At 37.3% G+C, this 18,926-nt stretch overlaps 1 protein-coding gene across 6 annotated transcripts; it reads right to left on the bottom strand.

Annotated features, from left to right (window-relative positions):
- Positions 1-275: 275 nt before the first annotated feature.
- On the bottom strand, positions 276-10,350 carry LOC103994184 (cyclin-T1-3). Of its 6 annotated transcripts, none has more exons than XM_009414510.3 (6): positions 9,588-10,349; positions 9,333-9,414; positions 7,920-8,054; positions 6,591-6,766; positions 665-810; positions 276-563 (listed from the first exon to the last, which is right to left on the bottom strand). In XM_009414510.3, exons 1-6 carry the CDS (start codon positions 10,109-10,111, stop codon positions 532-534), a joined length of 1,095 nt encoding a protein of 364 aa, XP_009412785.2. In that variant the 5' UTR covers positions 10,112-10,349; the 3' UTR covers positions 276-531. The 6 variants fall into 6 exon arrangements, 3 of the variants coding, with proteins under 3 accessions (XP_009412785.2, XP_064975455.1, XP_009412786.2); XR_010489038.1 differs by lacking the exon at positions 276-563 and adding an exon at positions 1,063-1,293 and having other exon boundaries at positions 727-810; positions 9,588-10,350; XR_010489040.1 differs by lacking the exon at positions 276-563 and adding an exon at positions 1,428-2,566 and having other exon boundaries at positions 727-1,293.
- Between the last annotated feature and the right edge of the window lie 8,576 nt (positions 10,351-18,926).

The following is an 18,926-nucleotide window of genomic DNA, read 5'->3' as shown; positions in this document are numbered from 1 at the left end:
CATTAAGGTCTGTATACCAAAAAACGAAAATTGTATTATTCAATACTAGAGATGTCCCACACCAATGCAATTTTTTAAAAAAAATAAAACGGAATATAAGAAATGAGCTTCAGAGACCTCGATCAATAACTTAATGCCAATTAAGTTATTAATCAAAGAAAGATGCAAAGCCTAAATCCATTCATCATTCCATTATCAAAGCAAGATGCAAAGATAGCTAGTAACCAAAGAAAGGACCACAATGCCAATCAGAAGAACCCTGACGTACGAGCTGATTGTTTGATAAAACCAGAAAATTTTTATAACTTCAGTAAAGGTTACAAAAAGGAGTGTGTGGTACATTAGAAACTTGAGTGCTAAAAGACTATGATTTCAATCACTATTGCAAGCACTGGAGAGAAACTTAGCTGGCTGAAAATCAAATAGAGGCTTAAATCTTTCTTGATAGGGGAACATTGGAACTAATACAATCTGATGGATCCATACTACAAACCTGTCGTATAACATCTAAGCACAATAATCGGTCTCGTCTCAGAGAAGCTCCATCAACTGTTGGACAATATCTGCAACTCCAACATACAAATAAACAAAGATGAATCAAGTCCTGCAGGTAGAATATAAAAAGGTCATCCATGGCAAGCACAAATTTGTTCAGTGTCATTACCCTGAAGGATAGCTGGTGTCGTCCGGAACTCATGCCAAAAACTTGGATAAAGAGCAAGCTCATAGTTTAGGCACTTGGCGGCAAGCAATACAGCTCCAGCAGCGATATGACGAGGCTTAAACTGAAGGCAAAGAGAACTGCGGTATCTGCAAAATTATAAAACCATAAGCATTTGATTAAACAATTGGTCCATTGTTATGATCAGGGGCAATAACAAGCTAAAGATGATAAGCTAATAGCCAAACCATTTTTCTGTGGCAATGTTTTAGTGTCCCAAGTTACATGACGTGCTCCAAGAATTAACATAAGCAAAACGGATGAGATAACAAATATAAAATTATGACAGGATAAGAATCATGGAGCAGAACAAACAAGCCTACATGCCAAAGACTCCTTACCAAATATCAAAGCAGCAGTCCAGCTGATATATAGTCTGAGAATCTTCAGTTGAAATTCTGTGTTAGAGCTAAACTATAGCATGTCTTTGGTAACTATGCACCAATTCCTGAACTCAGGAATGCTCCCGTCAAAGTTCCCCCTCCCATTATCCATATACTCAATCAGGAAAGTAGTAGAAATTTGTGACACAAAGAGAGAGAAAACAAATCTCTCCTGGATGCTTGTAGCTTCTGCTTATCAGTGTATGTCAAACATGAACTAATCAGATACCCTGCATTATGCAAAAATATACCAATGCACATGCTTCCCTGAATAGCTAATGCATGCCCAAGAATCATGAGCAGGTTGAAGTATTAATTGGTACCTCATTTTGAACAAAAACAATTAATAGATGTGTATTTACACATCCGATGGTCCTTAAGTAGTTGGAACAAGATTCAGCCTATTGAACTTAAGCAAGACATCATTTTAAATTCAACTCCAGATCACCATGGTGTTGTGGGAAGCCAAGAGATCTATAACAACTTTCGGTCAACCATCACCCTCAATTCCACACACATATACCTGTAGATGACCATGCAATGCTCATACTAGTAAATGAAACATTCTGGGAAACAATTTATTATTTTAGGATATTGATATTTTTACTAGCATAAAAAGATACCTTACTAGAAGAAGCTGTTTGGAACTCATACAGATGACATAGCAAACACCTGTTTTTACCTCAATGCAAATAAGAAATAAAGGACATCACTGGCAAACTGTTGGCTACAAAAGTTTAGGAATGTTATGTTCTTAATCATTCTCTTAGAGTATTATAGCATATATAGAACTACCTATTCTTAAGAGTATTGCTGGCTCTGGTATATTATCATTGTGTTAAGTCTGTAAGTAAAAAATTTCATTTAACTTGCATGCTGAAAAAAGATGCAAAGGGATAAGATTTGGTTCTGATTCCAGTTAGTTATGGAAGGACAGAAGGCAGAGAGAGAGAGAGAGAGGAGAAAATAAACAAAAAATGGTTCTATAAGTTTCAACTTTGTGATTAGTATATAAAAGTTGACACTTGGAGAAGAGCAGAATTGGACTGTACAGAAAAGATCCACTAAAGAACAGGAGTGAGCAACTAAAATAACACAAACAAAAGATAGTAGAAGACTCGAGGGACACAGGAGGACGATGATATCAAATCTGACCATAATACAGGAAGCAAGAAATTAAATGAAAATCAAAGAACAAAATAGGAAGACTGGCTTTAGTGTTTAATTGCCAAGTCACCAGGAAAGGATCTCAGGCATCTGAAATCAAGAAGAATAATTAGAGATCCCGTGATGCAAAGTGCTTGAGATCCATTAATTGTGTGATAACCAATTCAAAATCATATTAATACTTTTCATCTAATATTTGTCCAACTCTTGCTATTCGTCAAAAAGTGCTTTGCATGAACGCATATCCTCCAGCTAAGAATATCACATATAGCACATTAGTCTTGTGAAGAAAACCCTGCAATTTATGACATATCAAACAATCAATATGACACAAGAAAAAATGACCTGCAGAAATATTGTAGTACAAGGACAAGACACAAAAACCATATTAATAAAAGATAAAAAAAATTATGTAATAAGGTTTCAAATACCAATCAAACTGGTTTGTACCAACCAGTCGGCACTGACTGATATTCTATTTTTTATATTTTTCAGTAACATGCTAAGGTACAAGTCGGTATAATACCCAGTATGCCAATCCAATCGGTTGTCAAACCAATATCGGACCCATGTTTAGATCATTGCCATATAATTCCAACATTCAAAGATATATAATTCCAACATTCGAAAATACTCCTGAGTTCCAACAAACAAAAAATAAAATGTCAAACGAACTATCAAAGATCTACAAAGAAAAGCATACCACAAACATTAAATCCAAAAATAAGTCAATCCATGCTTTCTTTAGTTTGCAATGTTTTTAAAAGTGCTAGGCGCCAAAAGGATCCAAGGTCCCAATTTCTCGAGGCCTAGATGCTCACCTAGAATATTAAAATATAAAAAATATATAATATAATTGATAAATATGATTATATAAATAAAAATATGACATTAAATTGAATTTTTTGATGAATCTCCCTTATTGCTTTGCACACTTGCCATTAATCCTAAAACCCTAATAACAATTCTAAATAAATAAAGATTAACAGTGCTAAATAGGGGCTAATTACAAATCTAAATAGCGATTAACAATGGTAAATAAGGATTAAGAATTCTAAATAAGAATTTGTTCTAAATAGGTCGACAGTTCTAAGGATTAATATCAGTTTTAGTTTATTATATGGTAACAATAGTTTTAATATTAGTTAAGGATTAGCAATCTACTGTTAACAATATTTAATCCACTGTTAACAATAGTCATAACAATAAAGAGAGAGAAAAGGTGTCACCAATGGTGGAACGTGGGGAAGGAGAGGGCAGTGGTGACGGGGGAACCTTCCGACGATGACAACGACGATGGAGGAAGCCACGGACGGCAACAACGACGACGTAGAAAGCGGCGGACAATGACAACGATGGTAGAGGAAGCTACAGACGATGGCATCAAGGGCAAAGGAAGCTTCAGATGTGTCCATCAGTGGTAGAGGAAGCTGCGAACCTATCCCTCAACGACAAAAGGAGTTGCACATGGAAGCAGTGGCGGTGGAGGGAACTACGCATGAAAGATACAGTAGTGGGAACATCGGACACGTCCATCGACGGTAGGAGCGTTGGACCTGTGCATCGACGGTGGAGGCAGTGGCTAGCAGAACCAGAGGTGAGTCAGGGCGGCAAAGACCTAGGGTTTATAGGTCATACGTCGAGGGAGGAGCGTGCGGGGGGTTTTATTGTTACTATTTTATTATGCTTAGTTGGTTTAATTGAACCAACAAAGTTACAGTTCAACCAAACCAAAGTTATGGTTCGATTGCTCGCCTTCAACCAAGCGCTCACCCGAGGCGCCCGGGCAGTGCTTCATTGAAGCGCATTGCTCAACAACTGTCCGAGGCGCTCAAGCCTCGCCTCACTTCGCTTGAGCGCCTAGGCAAGCGCCCGGGTGCCCTTTTAAAACACTGAGTTTGCACACAATAATTCCACATGAAGACACAAAAAAGGCAAAAATTAGTACCCATTTGGCCATTGGTTTATATATTGGTGTCAATATAGAACCATGCTCATCCAAAAAATGTTCCAAGAGAACACGCATATAGAAAACCAGAAAATGCATCACTAGCATATAGATATCTATGTCTCCGTATGAGAAAAAAAAAAGCTTAATCACCAAAAAGAGAAAAAAAATACTGCCATAACAATCCTTTCAAATTATTCAAAAATTCAGTTGTTCATTAGACATGACTGCTACTGTCACAACCTCCAATAGATGAACTTAAAAGAGTAAACATATTGATAACCGCAACGAGAAAAGGAGCAACGCTTTAGAATCCAAGAATTCATCACACAAAAAACAACTAGTCTAGTTTGAGTTGTAAGCCATTCACTTGCTTGTGGCCTATTTCTTCAGGCCTCTTTTTCAGAGGCCTAAGAAGTTACTCAAAATGATTTACCATCCAGAACTAAAATTGCCAAACTCATAAAAAGTGGTCTTTAAATTCTGGAGACAGAATGTTTGATACAGATTAAAATGACAGTTCAAGGAACATCATGTACCATAATCACAGTTCTATATAGATTACTTCATCTATGCATGAATTACATAATTATCCTAAAACCTAAGAATATCAGGAAAGTGTGGGGTGATGCATTTATCAAGATGCAAGAACATGCTTATGATAAACTACATAATTTAATAATAGTTCATTAATCTGATGACTTGCATAATAAAACAAAAATATAGACTCTTCATCTTATCTCTGTCATTCAAGAAAAAATATCATAAAATGATTCAACTGCACATAACTATGCACAAAACACACAGGAAAAAGACAAATGAAATAGAGCTTTCGATTCCAGTACCGTAGGAAAAGATTTTTCAATGTAGGTGGAAATTCTGTCTTTTAATCTCTTGCATTTGCAATTAGGAAAACACCATATTTTACTCAAATTTTGTTTTGAAATAAGAACCACATTCAACAGAAGCCTGCAGAACAAACGAACTTCTGTAACGTCAAAGACTCTTGAGTAATTGTATTGTACTAACCCCCTAATGACTTAAAACCCCGAACTCATAGACACAATTCTATGGATCAAGTATGACCCATGCTCGTCCCCATGATATAGAGGCATGCATCTTGCTAACATATAATGGCAGTACATACTAATGAAATCCAGGAGAATTTTGTCTGATTTATATAAATGACATAAGCAATGTTAACGTGTGCTTTAGATAATCTGTATCATTGAATGGTGTCTATCACACCATTGATCATGTCAGACTTAGTTAATATGTCAAAGATAAGATTTATTTCAAATAGGCATCAAGCACATATTTTCTTCCATAACATCTTGAAGCAGATAACAATAAAGGAGAATGGGGAGGTAGTTAAATATGGAAAACTTCAAAGGGATTCTACTTGCAATGAAGTTAAGGAAAATCCTGAAAAACCTCAAAAGACCAGTACGGGAAATAGACCAGAAGACAAAAATCAATAGAGAAAAATCTTCTTGACAGTGCCCGAGTATTACCCACACTTGTTCAAGTAGATCAATATAACGAAAGAAGGAATGATAGACTTTATTACCACAAATAATGATGCAAGACAATAGGTTTGTATACAATGGTAGACATGAAAGCAAGGACCTATGGTTGATAAGGCAGTTCTGCATTGCAAGTTCAAAGGTACAAGAAGTTAAATTGAGGCTTTGCTTCACTATATCACATCAGCAAGTGTAACTAGCAATTGAAACAAGCAGATAATGGACAGATCAAGCTCGATTCATTTTTTGACTTGATAAAGCTCCACTTGAAGGCTAGAGCAGAGCTTGAACCATTAAAAAAGGCTTCAAATATTTCCAAACCATGATAAAATGATTATGGTGAACACCTAAATAAGTGGCTTGTAAGAATGGTGCACTAACATCACTCAAACAAGTAGCTTCACCTAAATACTTCCAGATGGAACTCCATTTCCACATAAATGTGAAAAACAAAACTGACGATGCAATAAACCACAATGGACTTGCATTTGTAAGATGGTAATCTAGCAATCGCTATATATAATGCATACAAGAGACTGAAAATTCTCAAACTTTGGATATCATTGAGAGTACTATTACATGTTCCAATGCTAAAACAATATCAAAGGACAGTTCTGCAAAAAAAACTTCAAAATGTATGATAACTAATAACATTATGCTTGACACATATGCTTGAAATAACTAACAAGCCAAAACAAAATGTATGATAACTAATAACATTAGGTACCGATGAATAAAAATATCAATTTGATACTTGTCGAACAAACTAAACCTTCCATTCCAAATGAAATAGATGAGTTGACATGGCGAAAGCAATAGGCAAATAGCACAACCAAGATCCATACCCTTCACTGACAAAATTCCAAGCGACTGTAAGAAGAACAGATTGTGAAAGTCCAAGTTTGTTAAGTACTGATGCAAGAGGGACATATGGGTGCTCCACTTCAAGTTCAAAATCCAGAGTAGTTAGTATCTTTTGTTCAGTTTCAATGACCCGTTCACGGTATTGCTCAAACCAATCCTGCGTAACAAAAAGACAACACAGTTTAAATAATGGCATATTTACAATGTAGTTTTGGCTAGCATTCATAATGAATATGTATCAGGTGGTTGAACAAAACATGCTACTTTGGTAATAGCAGTAAGATCATTGAACTTCAATGCATAATCCTGTTATACTTCATGCAAAGATGAGGTTCTAAGCAAATTAACACAGAATATAGAGCCATTTGAAGTCGAATTTCAGAAAATGAACAAAACTCAAGAATATTAATAATATATCTCAGACCATGCTAAATGATATGGTTTAGATGGTCCCCCGGAATCCAAAAAGTTAAACAAAAAAATGCCTAGCTCTTCTTTCCTCTAACCTTTAGGGCCTTTGGGTCCACTCTCTTTAAGCCAACCTGCTTAGTCTATGACAAGTCCAAGATTTTTTTTTTATTGTGAATGATCCTGATACTGGAAGCCCAGGAAACATTTAGTGTCAGAAAAGTAATCCTAACCTAGAGGTATCAGGATTGGCAGCGTCATAATCTAGGACTAGATAATCTAGGGCTTGATAATGTTTATCACTCCATATAACTCTTTTAGCATGCCTCCAGCCATCTTTAAAGTTTGAAGATTCTATGTGGAGTTATGGGCAATCCATTTGGAATGCATAACATCTGCTCGAGTAATAAGCCATCGAGGGGCTCGCACTGAAAGGAAGAAATTCATTCTGCAAAAACTCCTAGCAAATAAAGGTTAGAAATTTTATGCTTCTCAACCGATTTGTGTCATTCTAGCTGCTGAAATTTGGAAAATCATAATTTCCGTGCTTAAAATATCTTAAGTTTCTCCTCTCTCAAGAAATTCGTGAAATTGGAGAAATCGACTGATTACGAATATCTTTGAAATTCGCCTTAATTGTGTTCTGCATAAAAGCTAAAACTGAGATAACATTTAGAGATAAAGATGTCGTACCATAGATTGTTGAGTCATTTTCTCTTATGGCCATCGCATACATAGCAAGTTTCAAGTTACTTTAGGTAAGGTGACCATAGTATCTGATAATAAGACACATGCATAGCAAGTTTCGAGTTCATCAAGGATCCTTGGACTGGCAGATACTCAAGAGTTTTACAAGTACTTATTATGAATAATTCAGAATATAAACAGGTCAAAACATTTACCTTATGATGCAAGTATGGATAGTAAGAAAGCTCTAGTTCTTGAGAAGTTTCACATGATGCCCTGAGCATAGAGTTCAAGACACATGGTGTTTCCTCAGACTTTGCTGCCAGGAACAGAGCTGCTGTCGCAATCATCTGAAAAGATTGCAGGGTATTAAAAGAGTTTGCTAATATGCTAATTTGCTAAAAGAAACATAACTAAGAAATATCACTAGAATAAGAAAAAAAAAGATGTGCTTAACTCAACTAGAAACATTGGATATGTTGCTAAATGGCAACGCATTTGCAAAATGTCCCCTAAACTGATGTTTATTAAAATGATAAATACACTAGAATGATCCAACATCAATTATAACATAATCTCGATTATTCATTGTAATGTCTGCATTAGATCTCCAACAAACAACATTTTGGTCTTTCCAAACCTCAATACTAATAATAGACAAAGGGATCACTTAGTATGTAATTGATTTTCTAATCGTGAATACTTACTCTTAACTCTTAACAAGTAGGTAAGAAGAAACTAGGCACAAAGTAGCCAGACGACCAAATGGCCAATACTCTCTAATATGGAGTTAAAACACTAGCCCATCCAACTTGATATTATAATAGGGCAATAAAATGTAAATGACAAAGAAGTAACCCAGTGAGACTTCTCAATCCAAGAGATTCAACACCGTATTATATTAGCATACATAAGTATGTTAATACTTTTCTGTAGGTTTATTCAATTGCAGAATTTTTTAAAATGGATCACTGCAACATGGCATAGAACCAAGACTATGTCATTATGGATTATTGCATCTTGGCATTTCATGGAATCTTGCCATTGCGTGTTTTATGACAATTGACATAATCAAAGATCTCCTACTGAAGTCTCTGGTCATAATTATATTTTTCTGAAACCAAATTCCAAAACAACCCATCCAATTTATAATAGTTGTTTAACACAGCCTGAATAAAACTTCAGAAGACCCCTCTTTATGGATCTTGTGCAAAACAAAATTTTCTCATATGCTAATTCAGAAAAGTCCATAAATCTGCAACATACAAGAATAAAGCTGTACATTGTTTGGTGTTGGAATTTCCTTACTTCAGTAGATTATACTAGAAGCCACAGCAACAATGAAACAAGGAGCGCAGCAGGTGCTCCGAGCAGTTCACTCATGCAAAAGGCATCCCAAAGAGAACCATCAAGCGAAAAGACATCAACTGGGGCAAATAAAAGTTAAGATCTTTTGTTATGGAATGAACACGGGAAGCACAAAATGTGCATCCAGTGAATAGAATCCATAACTAATGTCTAATTTCAAGCACGATTAGTGGATGCATCACGGAAAAAAAAAAAAAAAGAAGAAGCAAAACATAGCATCAGAAAAGCACAAATCAAGGCAACAGAGCTCCAGAACTCACAAATCTATCGTGGCAAGCATGGGACCTCCGGAAAAAGAAGCGGTGGCAAAGAACCATCGCTGTTCCAATAGTAGTTTGCGGCCTGCAAAACCAAAGTAAATGTCATAGGAAATACCAACAGAATTCTTCGAGGAAACATCTGTACGCCAATCTAACACCGATATCTATTAAAAGATCAGATTATTTTCTCTATCCTAATATCATTATGTCCAGCCTCCTGGACGTCAAAGAAATAGCGGGAGATGAGGAAATTACAGCTCGAGTCTCATCCCGAGATTCTGAAGGTACGAGCAGTAGGAGTACCGCAGCTGTGTCTCGAGCAAGGGATCGATGCCATCCTTTCGAGACGGAGAGCACCTTTCGATCTCATCCCTCGACACGAAAGCAGCGTTCTCCCCTTCCGACCTCACCGGCGCGTGATTCTGTCCGGCGCTTGGGGGACCGTAGCGCGCATCAACACCTCTCCTAGGCGGCTGCAGAAAGGAACTGCTACTGGTGGACGCTATATTACCACCAGCGCGACCGTCCCACGTAAAACCATCGGACCTCATCCTCCTCCTCTTCAAAGGAGGCGGACCGCCGGGGGCGGCGTAGGGATCGTTAAGAACAAAATCTTGGTGTCTTCTACGGAAGGGGAGTTCCCTGCAGGGATCGGAAGAAGCGGCAGGATTGGAGATGGCAGGGATCGAGATGATCCTCCCATAGGGTGGCCCAACGGCGCCACGATTGGAGCCATATCTGTGGCGATAGCCGCCGGTGATAGGCTGAGAGACGGGCATAGCTTTGATTTCGATGCGTCGATGGATGGAAGAGGGTTTCGGCTGGGAAGGCGGAAAGATTGGAGGGGACAATCGGGGGAATTTTTCACGATTTGGAGGAGACGGATCGGAGATCTCGATGGAGAAGAGAGGGCAGCAGAGAAGGGAAAGCGGTTAGGTGAGAGGAACAAAAACTTAAAGGAGGGAGGAGCACTTATCACGACCTAACTGGCCGTCTCTGGATTCCTGGTTCTTGTTGTGCCTCGGCCATCGCAGGTTTATCCTGCGGGGCGAGCGTTTCCCCCTGCTCGATTGATGTGTGAGCACGAATCATGATGCATGGACAAGTAATATAGCGCCAATGGGTCTGACGTGTCAGCATGCACGGATCTCGATGCATTTCCCCTCAGATGGGTTGGACTAACGGAAGCCCAGCAAAGATATATAATAAAGGTCGGTAATAGTCAAATTTCTCATCTATTATTAGTATTCATTCGTTGATATTTCAAATTGGGCGATTTTCTATTTTTTATTTTTCTTTTTTCAGAGTGTTTATTTTTTTTTGTAAAATATAAAAAATACATTTGATCCCAAAAATGATTCGACTATATAGCAGAAAAACTAGAAAACAATTGGCTCATGATGAATTGATTCTTTTTCTTTTTGATTTCTCTTTTCCTTGGGATAAGTAATTCCATGTGACTCTCCTCAAAGGATACTTTCCTTCTCCAACACCTATTGATTTATTGAATCAAACTTTCCTTCTCCATATATATCCCTTTTCTCTCTTCATTAATCTCTTGAATGTTAGAATTTTTATTTTCTATATTTTATATCAAATTAAGATGAATCCAGATCAAATTAGGGCATAAACGTACTACTATATTATCAGATTTTTATTTTTATTTTTATTTTTGGGAACCTGAGCTACATTGCTTTGAATGAGATTATAATATTTTTGGGTTCTTCTTTAAAAGTCGTATATCTAAAATTTATTTTAAAAAAATACTGATATTTTCATTAAATCTTAAAAATATCTTATGAAGTCATAAATGATCTTTTTGTAAAAAAAAAATAGGCATTTAAAGTATTCATTTTTAATTAATTTACTACTTAAAAGGTTGAAATTTTCTCTTTTTTTCATTTGCCGTCAAATTAAGATATATCGAGATTAAATTTGGCTACAGACCACTTATATATTACTAATTTTAAGAGGATTTTTGAACTCTAGAATAAAATTGGCTACAAAATCACTTTATGTTACCATACAAGTCTTTTAAAAGTTTTAAGATTTTTTTTTACCTTAAGTTACATTGTTTATGAATAAAATTATTTTTTATGACTATTCAAAATAATATAATCTCATTCAAAAATAGTATAACTCAGGTTTATATTTTCAAAAATATCAATTTTTTTATGAAAACTTAAGATTTCTTATTATCAATGTAGATTCTAGTTATCCGAGTTGGAATGAGAGTTCGAATTTGATTAAGGTTTCGTCCAAGTTACTATTCATATAATATTAAATTTTTAAAAATTAATAATAAATTATTTAGGATGAGGGCATACCCAAGGGTCCTTTATATATGTGACCCTAAGGATGGTTATGTTTGTGTTGAGGGCACACCCGAGGGTCCCTTATATATGTAACACCGAGGATGGTTATGTTTGGGATCACTAGTGGCTAGATGGGAACATATGACATTTTGGGCTAAATCATGGTACAATGTTCATCGTGTACAATACTCGTGTCGATTGGCTTAGTATAGGTCGAATCATGGGAACACGTGGACATTGTCTCTAATCATAGGGTTCAAATGATCGACGAGTCGATCATATGGTGCTAACGTGTCTCTCGTTCTATCCACTATATATCAGTCATGTGTGATCATCGTGGCCTTAGGTTGTTGATCACGTGTTACCATATGGTGACATCGTGTTTACTATGTCATTTTTTACCTATTACTAGTCCCTCACTTCTGGCGTCACTAGGTCATACCCAAGAAGCATTTTGTTTAACACCATTGACTTTGATGAGGGTATCTATTATTCAACCTTTCGATTGTGCGTTATCAAAAATGTATGTTCGACCTCTTAACTATGCATCATTAAAGTGCAAGTTTAGCCTTTTGGTTGTGTATTGTCGAGGTGCACGTTTTGGCCCTTAGGCTATGCATTGTCAAGGTACAAGTTTGGCCTTTTGGCTACATCATCAATGTATATGTTTGGCCCTTAGGTTATGAATCGTCGAAATGTACATTGGGCCTTTTGGCTATGCATCGTCAAGGTACACATTTGGCCATTTGAATACATAGGAATTGGTGTCTCATTCGATATGGTTTGGTCATGTGTACCTATATGCACCGTCTTCTCCTTGATTCTTGATGGTCACATCGATTTGACTACTCGTCGAATTCATAAAAAACCTAATCCTTGTAATGATAGACTAATACGATGACAATGTAGTACTCGCTTAAGCATCCATGTGTGGCTTGCGTATGCCATCGAGAATTCAAACGATCATAATGATTGTGGTGCTCGGGCTTGTCCAATAGTCTGTCACCACATAGCCAATCAATTAAAGTAACAAACGATGAGGCGAGCCACCTCATAGGTGAGTCCCTTTTATAATTAGATATTATAGATTATGTTAAGATCTTATAACTACTAACTCTCGGATTTCAAATAACATCTTTGAATATATAAAGGAGGCTTTCAATGTTCATATTGAATTTGAGCTAATTGTCCCTCGGCCTAGCCTGATGATTGACCCTATGCTTCACAACACTTCTTCTATACTTCTTTTGATGCCTTAGAGGTAGGGCTTAGATCCCCTTTCCATCCTTTCATTGTCGAAATCCTTGATTTTTAAAAATTTTCTCTTGCCTAAGTGGTGCCAAACTCCTAGCATCACCTGGTTGCATGTCTTAGGAAGTGTTGAAGGTTCAACATTTTCCTATCATAGAACTTGCTACAGGCATATTTCAAGGTGAGATTTAGAGATTTGGATTACTTTTTTTCTATCCAACCTGATTGCAAGAGTCCCAAGAGCACATTCTTTCAATAAAGGATGGAAAAAATATTTTTTTCTTTGTTTTTTCATGGAGAGGGTGGCTCGTCAACCTAATATAATCCACCAGGAAGTTTTGGAACCCTGTCTTGAGGTTGAGCAGGTTGGAGCGAGAGCAACACCATCGATTAATTGGTCATGAACTTATATGAGACCACGACCATTTTACAAATGAGCGAGATATGGCTCATGAAGGTTGAAATAAGCTGCTCACCTCGAGGGGGTCAATATATAAATCTATCCGATAAAATAATTTAAAAATATAAATTTAAAGAAAGATTATCCATCAAATTTGTTAGAACTAGCCCCAGGATATTTACCACAAGGTAATTTTGGCAACACAACAAAGACAATAAAACGGAAAAGATAAAAGTGACAAGAACAAACAAAACACCAGAACACCAGATATACGTGGTTCGGTCAATTGACTTTGACCTACATCCACGGAAGAAAGAGGAGCAAATTACTACTATAAAAGAGGGACACTTACAAATGCCTTAGGAAGATGTTCCTAGGCCATAAAACACCTTCAGCTTACTAAACAAGAATTAACCCAAACCGTAAGCAGGTTTTCTTGTGGTGCCTCTTGTGCTGTCTGTGATACATCTGACTTCAAAGCCCAGGCCCTTATTTATAGTTCCAAGACGAGACAACAAGTCTAATTTTCCCGATGTGGGACTATGGGACTTGCCAAACTAACAAATCTCCACCTTGGCATGTCCCAACAAAACTTGCTCCACCTTCTTCATAAAAGCCTCAACGGGCAATCACCAACAATGAACACCAACCAAGTCCAAGCACTGCTTGAACTTGTAAACCGGAAGAGGCTTCGTAAACATATCAGCTGGATTGTCCTTCGTATGAATTTTCTGAACAAGGACTTTTCCCTCAGCAATGATATCCCGAATAAAATGAAACTTCACATCGATGTGTTTTGTCCTTTCACGATACATCTGGTCTTTAGTCAAATGAATAGCACTTTGACTATCACAGTAAATTGTAGTAACACTTTGATGCAGACATAATTCGCTGAGCAATCCTCTTAACCATAAAACTTCTTTGATCGCCTCTGTCACTGCCATATATTCTGCCTCTGTAGTAGATAAAGCTACAACAGGTTGTAAAGAAGCTTTCCAACTAACTGCACAACCGCCAACGCAAAATACATAGCCTGTCAAAGATCTTCGTTTATCAAGATCCGCAGCATAATCAGAGTCGACGAAACCAACCAAAGTGTCACGATTTTTCCCAAACTTCAAACAAGCATCTGAAGTCCCTTGCAAGTATCTGAGAATCCACTTCACAGCCTGCCAATGTGTTTTACCTGGGCGAGACATATATCTACTAACCACACTGACTGCTTGTGAAATATCTGGACGAGTACAAACCATTGCATACATAATACTGCCGATGGCACTAGAATATGGAACTTTCACCATATATTCTTCCTCTTCAACTGACTGTGGTGACTGAGCAGCACATAGCCGAAAATGGCTAGCAAGAGGAGTACTAACTGGCTTAGCATTTTTCATGCCAAACCTCTCCAAGACTTTCTTGAGGTAATTTTTCTGAGTCAGAAATAATTTTCCAACTCCTCGATCTCTTTTGATCTCCATGCCAAGAATTTTCTTAGCTGCTCCCAAATCTTTCATTTCAAATTCACTACTCAACTGCATTTTCAAGGTGTGAATTTCTGACAAATTCTTAGCTGCAATAAGTATGTCATCAACATAAATCAACAAATACACAAATGAGCCATCAGTTAACTTCCGGAAGTAAACACAACTATCATACATGCTCCTCGTGTAACCATGACCTAACATAAAAGAGTCAAACCTCTTATACCACTGTCTTGGAGATTGCTTCAATCCATACAAGGATTTCTTTAACAAGCAAACATGGTCTTCCTTACCATCAACTTCAAATCCATGAGGTTGCTCCATATAAATTTGTTCTTCAAGTTCACCATGTAAGAAAGCTGTCTTGACATCAAGTTGCTCCAATTCCAAATCATACATGGCAACTAAAGCAAGCAAAACACGAATAGAGCTATGTTTAACAACAGGTGAAAATACGTCATTAAAATCAACACCATGTACCTGACTATAGCCCTTTGCAACCAATCGTGCTTTGTACCTTGCATCTTCAACCCCTGGAATACCTTCCTTCCTTTTGAAGACCCATTTGCATCCAACAATTTTCTTACCCGAAGGCGGCTTCACAAGATCCCAAGTTCTATTCCGATGGAGAGACTCAATTTCTTCATTCATTGCAATCAACCACTTAGCGGAATTATCACAAGAAACTGCATCTGAGTAGGAAGTAGGCTCACCAACTTCACTTGTCTCTTCTGCAACAGACAAAGCATATGCAACCAAATTTGCATATCTTTGTGGTGGTCGAATTTCTCTCCGTGGTCTATCCTTGGCTATGGAATATTGCTCTTCCTCTGGATCATCTGCGTCAGTAGACTCGGGACCACCTACTAGCATTCTTTGAGTAGAAGAGTTCGACTTAAAAGAATCTGAACTATCAATCTCAAGCTCCATCTGCTTCTAAGCACTATCATTTGTACAACTAGTAGAATCTTCTTTAGAAGATAACATAAACAATTCATCAAAAGTAACATCTCTACTGATTATAAATTTTGGGGATTTGGGATCAGAACACCATAATCTGTATCCTTTCACCCCAGAAGCATACCCAAGGAAAATGCACTTTTTAGCCCGAGGCTCTAATTTTCCTTCATTTACATGCATGTATGCTGGACACCCAAAAATTTTTAAATCAGAATAATCAGCAGGAGTACCTGACCAAACTTCCTCCGGAGTTTTAAAGTTAAGTGCTGCAGAAGGAGCGCGGTTGACAACGTAACAGGCCATATTAATCGCCTCTGCCCAAAAGTCTTTTGTCAACCCTGCATTTGAGATCATACACCTCGCTCTCTCCAAGAGTGTTCTGTTCATACGTTCGGCCACACCGTTTTGCTGAGGCGTCATCCTAACAGTGCGATGCCGAACGATTCTTTCATTTTTGCAGAATTCTTCAAAATCACCTTCACAAAATTCCATGCCATTATCTGTTCGAAGCCGCTTAATCTGTTTACCTGTTTGTTTCTCAATCAAAGCCTTCCATTGTTTAAATGTTAGAAAAACATCATTTTTATGCTTCAGAAAATAAACCCAAACTTTCCTGGAATAATCGTCAATGAAAGTCAACATATACCTGGCACCACCCTTAGATTGAACATGAGCTGGACCCCAAAGGTCTGAATGAATATAGTCAAGAGTACCTTTCGTTTTGTGAATTGCCGGAGAAGTGAAGCTGACTCTTTTCTGCTTTCCAAAAATGCAGTGTTCACAAAAATCAAGTGGCTCAGTACTCTGTCCGCAAAGTAGACCTCTTTTGCTCAATATGCTCAAACCTTTCTCGCTCATATGACCCAAACGCATATGCCATAATTTGGTGATGTTAGAATCAGACAATGATGATGACAAAACTGCAACCGAACCTGTGACAGTAGTTCCCTGCAGAATATATAAGCTACCAGACCTACAAGCTTTCATAACAATAAGGGCACTTCTAGAAACTTTCATAACTCCACATTCAGCTGTGTATTTACACCCAAGGGCCTCTAGGGTGCCTAAAGAAATGAGATTCTTTTTCAAATCAGGAACATGTCTAACATTGGTGAGCGTCCTCACAATACTATCATGCATTTTAATTCGGATTGTTCCTCTACCAACAATATCACATGCAGCATTATTGCCCATCAAAACAATTCCACCATTAAAAGATTCATATGTGGAAAACAAATCCCTATTGGGACACATGTGATAAGAACAACCTGAATCTAAAATCCATTCATTTTTAGACCTCGTCCTGTCATCAATAGCAGAAAAAATATTTCCAACATTCTCATCAGTTGCTACACTAACTTCAGCGGATTCAGTAGTTTTTTCAACAAATTTTTCCTTTTGCTTTAATTTATTTTTCAATTTAAAGCAATCAGATTTAATGTGCCCCATTTTATGACAATATCTGCATTCCAAATTTCTATGTCTGGATTTAGATCTAGATTTAGATCTACTACTATCAAATTCTCTCTTTATCCATTCTCTCCCTAACAACCAGACCATCAGCCTGATTCTCTCTACTTTCCCCAGTGATATTCCTGTCTATCTGCTCCTTAGATTTCAATGCAGATTTAATTTCTTGATAAGAAACTGTTTCTTTTCCATAAATCAAAGTATCACGGAAATGCTTAAAAGATTGGGGAAGAGAACACAAGAGCAACAAAGCCTTATCCTCATCATCAATTTTTGCATCTATATTCTCCAAATCCATAACCAAAGAATCAAACTTATCAAGATGCGAGAGTATAGATGTACCTTCAATCATCCGAAGCATATATAGACTCTGCTTCAAGTAGAGACGATTCTCCACTGTCCTCTTCATGTACAAGGCTTTAAGCTTGTCCCACATGCTCTTAGCCGTAGTCTCCGTAGCTACCTCCCGTAAAACCTCGTCAGAGAGGTTTAGAATGATGCTGGATCGGGCCTTCTTATCCATACCCGCAAGATCTTCCTTTGACGTACCATCTGGAATGTTCTCAGCACCCTAAAGTGCCAAATCAACTCCGTCTTGAACCAGAATGGCCTCCATCTTGAGTTGCCACATGCCGAAGTTGACATTTCTATCGAATTTCTCGACAACAATCTTTGTTATTGTCATCGTTGCCAAAAGATCCTAGAACCAGGCTCTGATACCAGTTTGTTAGAACTAGCCCCAGGATATTTACCACAAGGTAATTTTGGCAACACAACAAAGACAATAAAACGGAAAAGATAAAAGTGACAAGAATAAACAAAACACCAGAACACCAGATATACGTGGTTCGGTCAATTGACTTTGACCTACATCCACGGAAGAAAGATGACCAAATTACTACTATAAAAGAGGGACACTTACAAATGCCTTACGAAGATGTTCCTAGGCCATAAAACACCTTCAGCTTACTAAACAAGAATTAACCCAAACCGTAAGCAGGTTTTCTTGTGGTGCCTCTTGTGTTGCCTGTGATACATCTGACTTCAAAGCCTAGACCCTTATTTATAGTTCCAAGACGAGACAACAAGTCTAATTTTCCCGATGTGGGACTATGGGACTTGCCAAACTAACAAAATTGATATATAAGTTTTTAAGGTTTGTAAGGTAAGGAGACAAGAGGATTCTATAAGAGTTAACTAAATTAAAAAAGAAGAAGTTATTATTCGTTGTGTTCAAATCTTTTATTGAAAATTGATTCCATACCACCCATAGACTAACTAAAATTCACATTTGTTTTGTCTGCTATTGTTTTTAATGCGATAAAGATTGATACCTAAGATCATATTTTCTTTCTTTGTTCTTTTTCTAATAAACATGTTTAGGCTGATATGGAGAGAAAGCTTGGGAGTTACATTTAACAATTTTAGTGATTAATCGAGTGATTTGACATGAGGTATCGATCGAATCAAGGTGCCAAGTATCCATCCATATACACCTACTTGTATTGATTTGACATGACGTGCGTCGGCATAGCAAAGAGAAAGAGGGAGAGGAATGATGATGATAATGAGAGGAGAAAGAAGAGGAGGGAGAAGAGGAAAAAGATGAAGGAAGGAGGTGTGAGAAATAAAGCAAAAGGATGCCAATTCTTTCTCATCAATGAAAAACCCAACTAAGTTACTAACTCTAATCAAACCCTTCCCATGGTAAAGTCAT

This window comes from Musa acuminata, chromosome BXJ2-8, assembly GCF_036884655.1.
Source record: "Musa acuminata AAA Group cultivar baxijiao chromosome BXJ2-8, Cavendish_Baxijiao_AAA, whole genome shotgun sequence".
NCBI classification, from domain to species: domain Eukaryota; kingdom Viridiplantae; phylum Streptophyta; class Magnoliopsida; order Zingiberales; family Musaceae; genus Musa; species Musa acuminata.
The sequence above is the reverse complement of the archived record's forward strand: the minus strand, read 5'-3'. Positions and strand labels throughout refer to the sequence as shown.

Coding starts and splice junctions, on each gene's coding strand:
- LOC103994184 (XM_009414510.3), bottom strand. CDS start 10,111: ATGCCCGTCTCTCAGCCTATCACCGGCGGCTATCGCCACAGATATGGC. Junction 9,415..9,587: donor CTCGGGATGAGACTCGAGCT/GTAATTTCCTCA, acceptor TTGGTTTTGCAG/GCCGCAAACTACTATTGGAA. Junction 811..6,590: donor TGGAATTTTGTCAGTGAAGG/GTATGGATCTTG, acceptor ATAATTTTGCAG/ATACCGCAGTTCTCTTTGCC.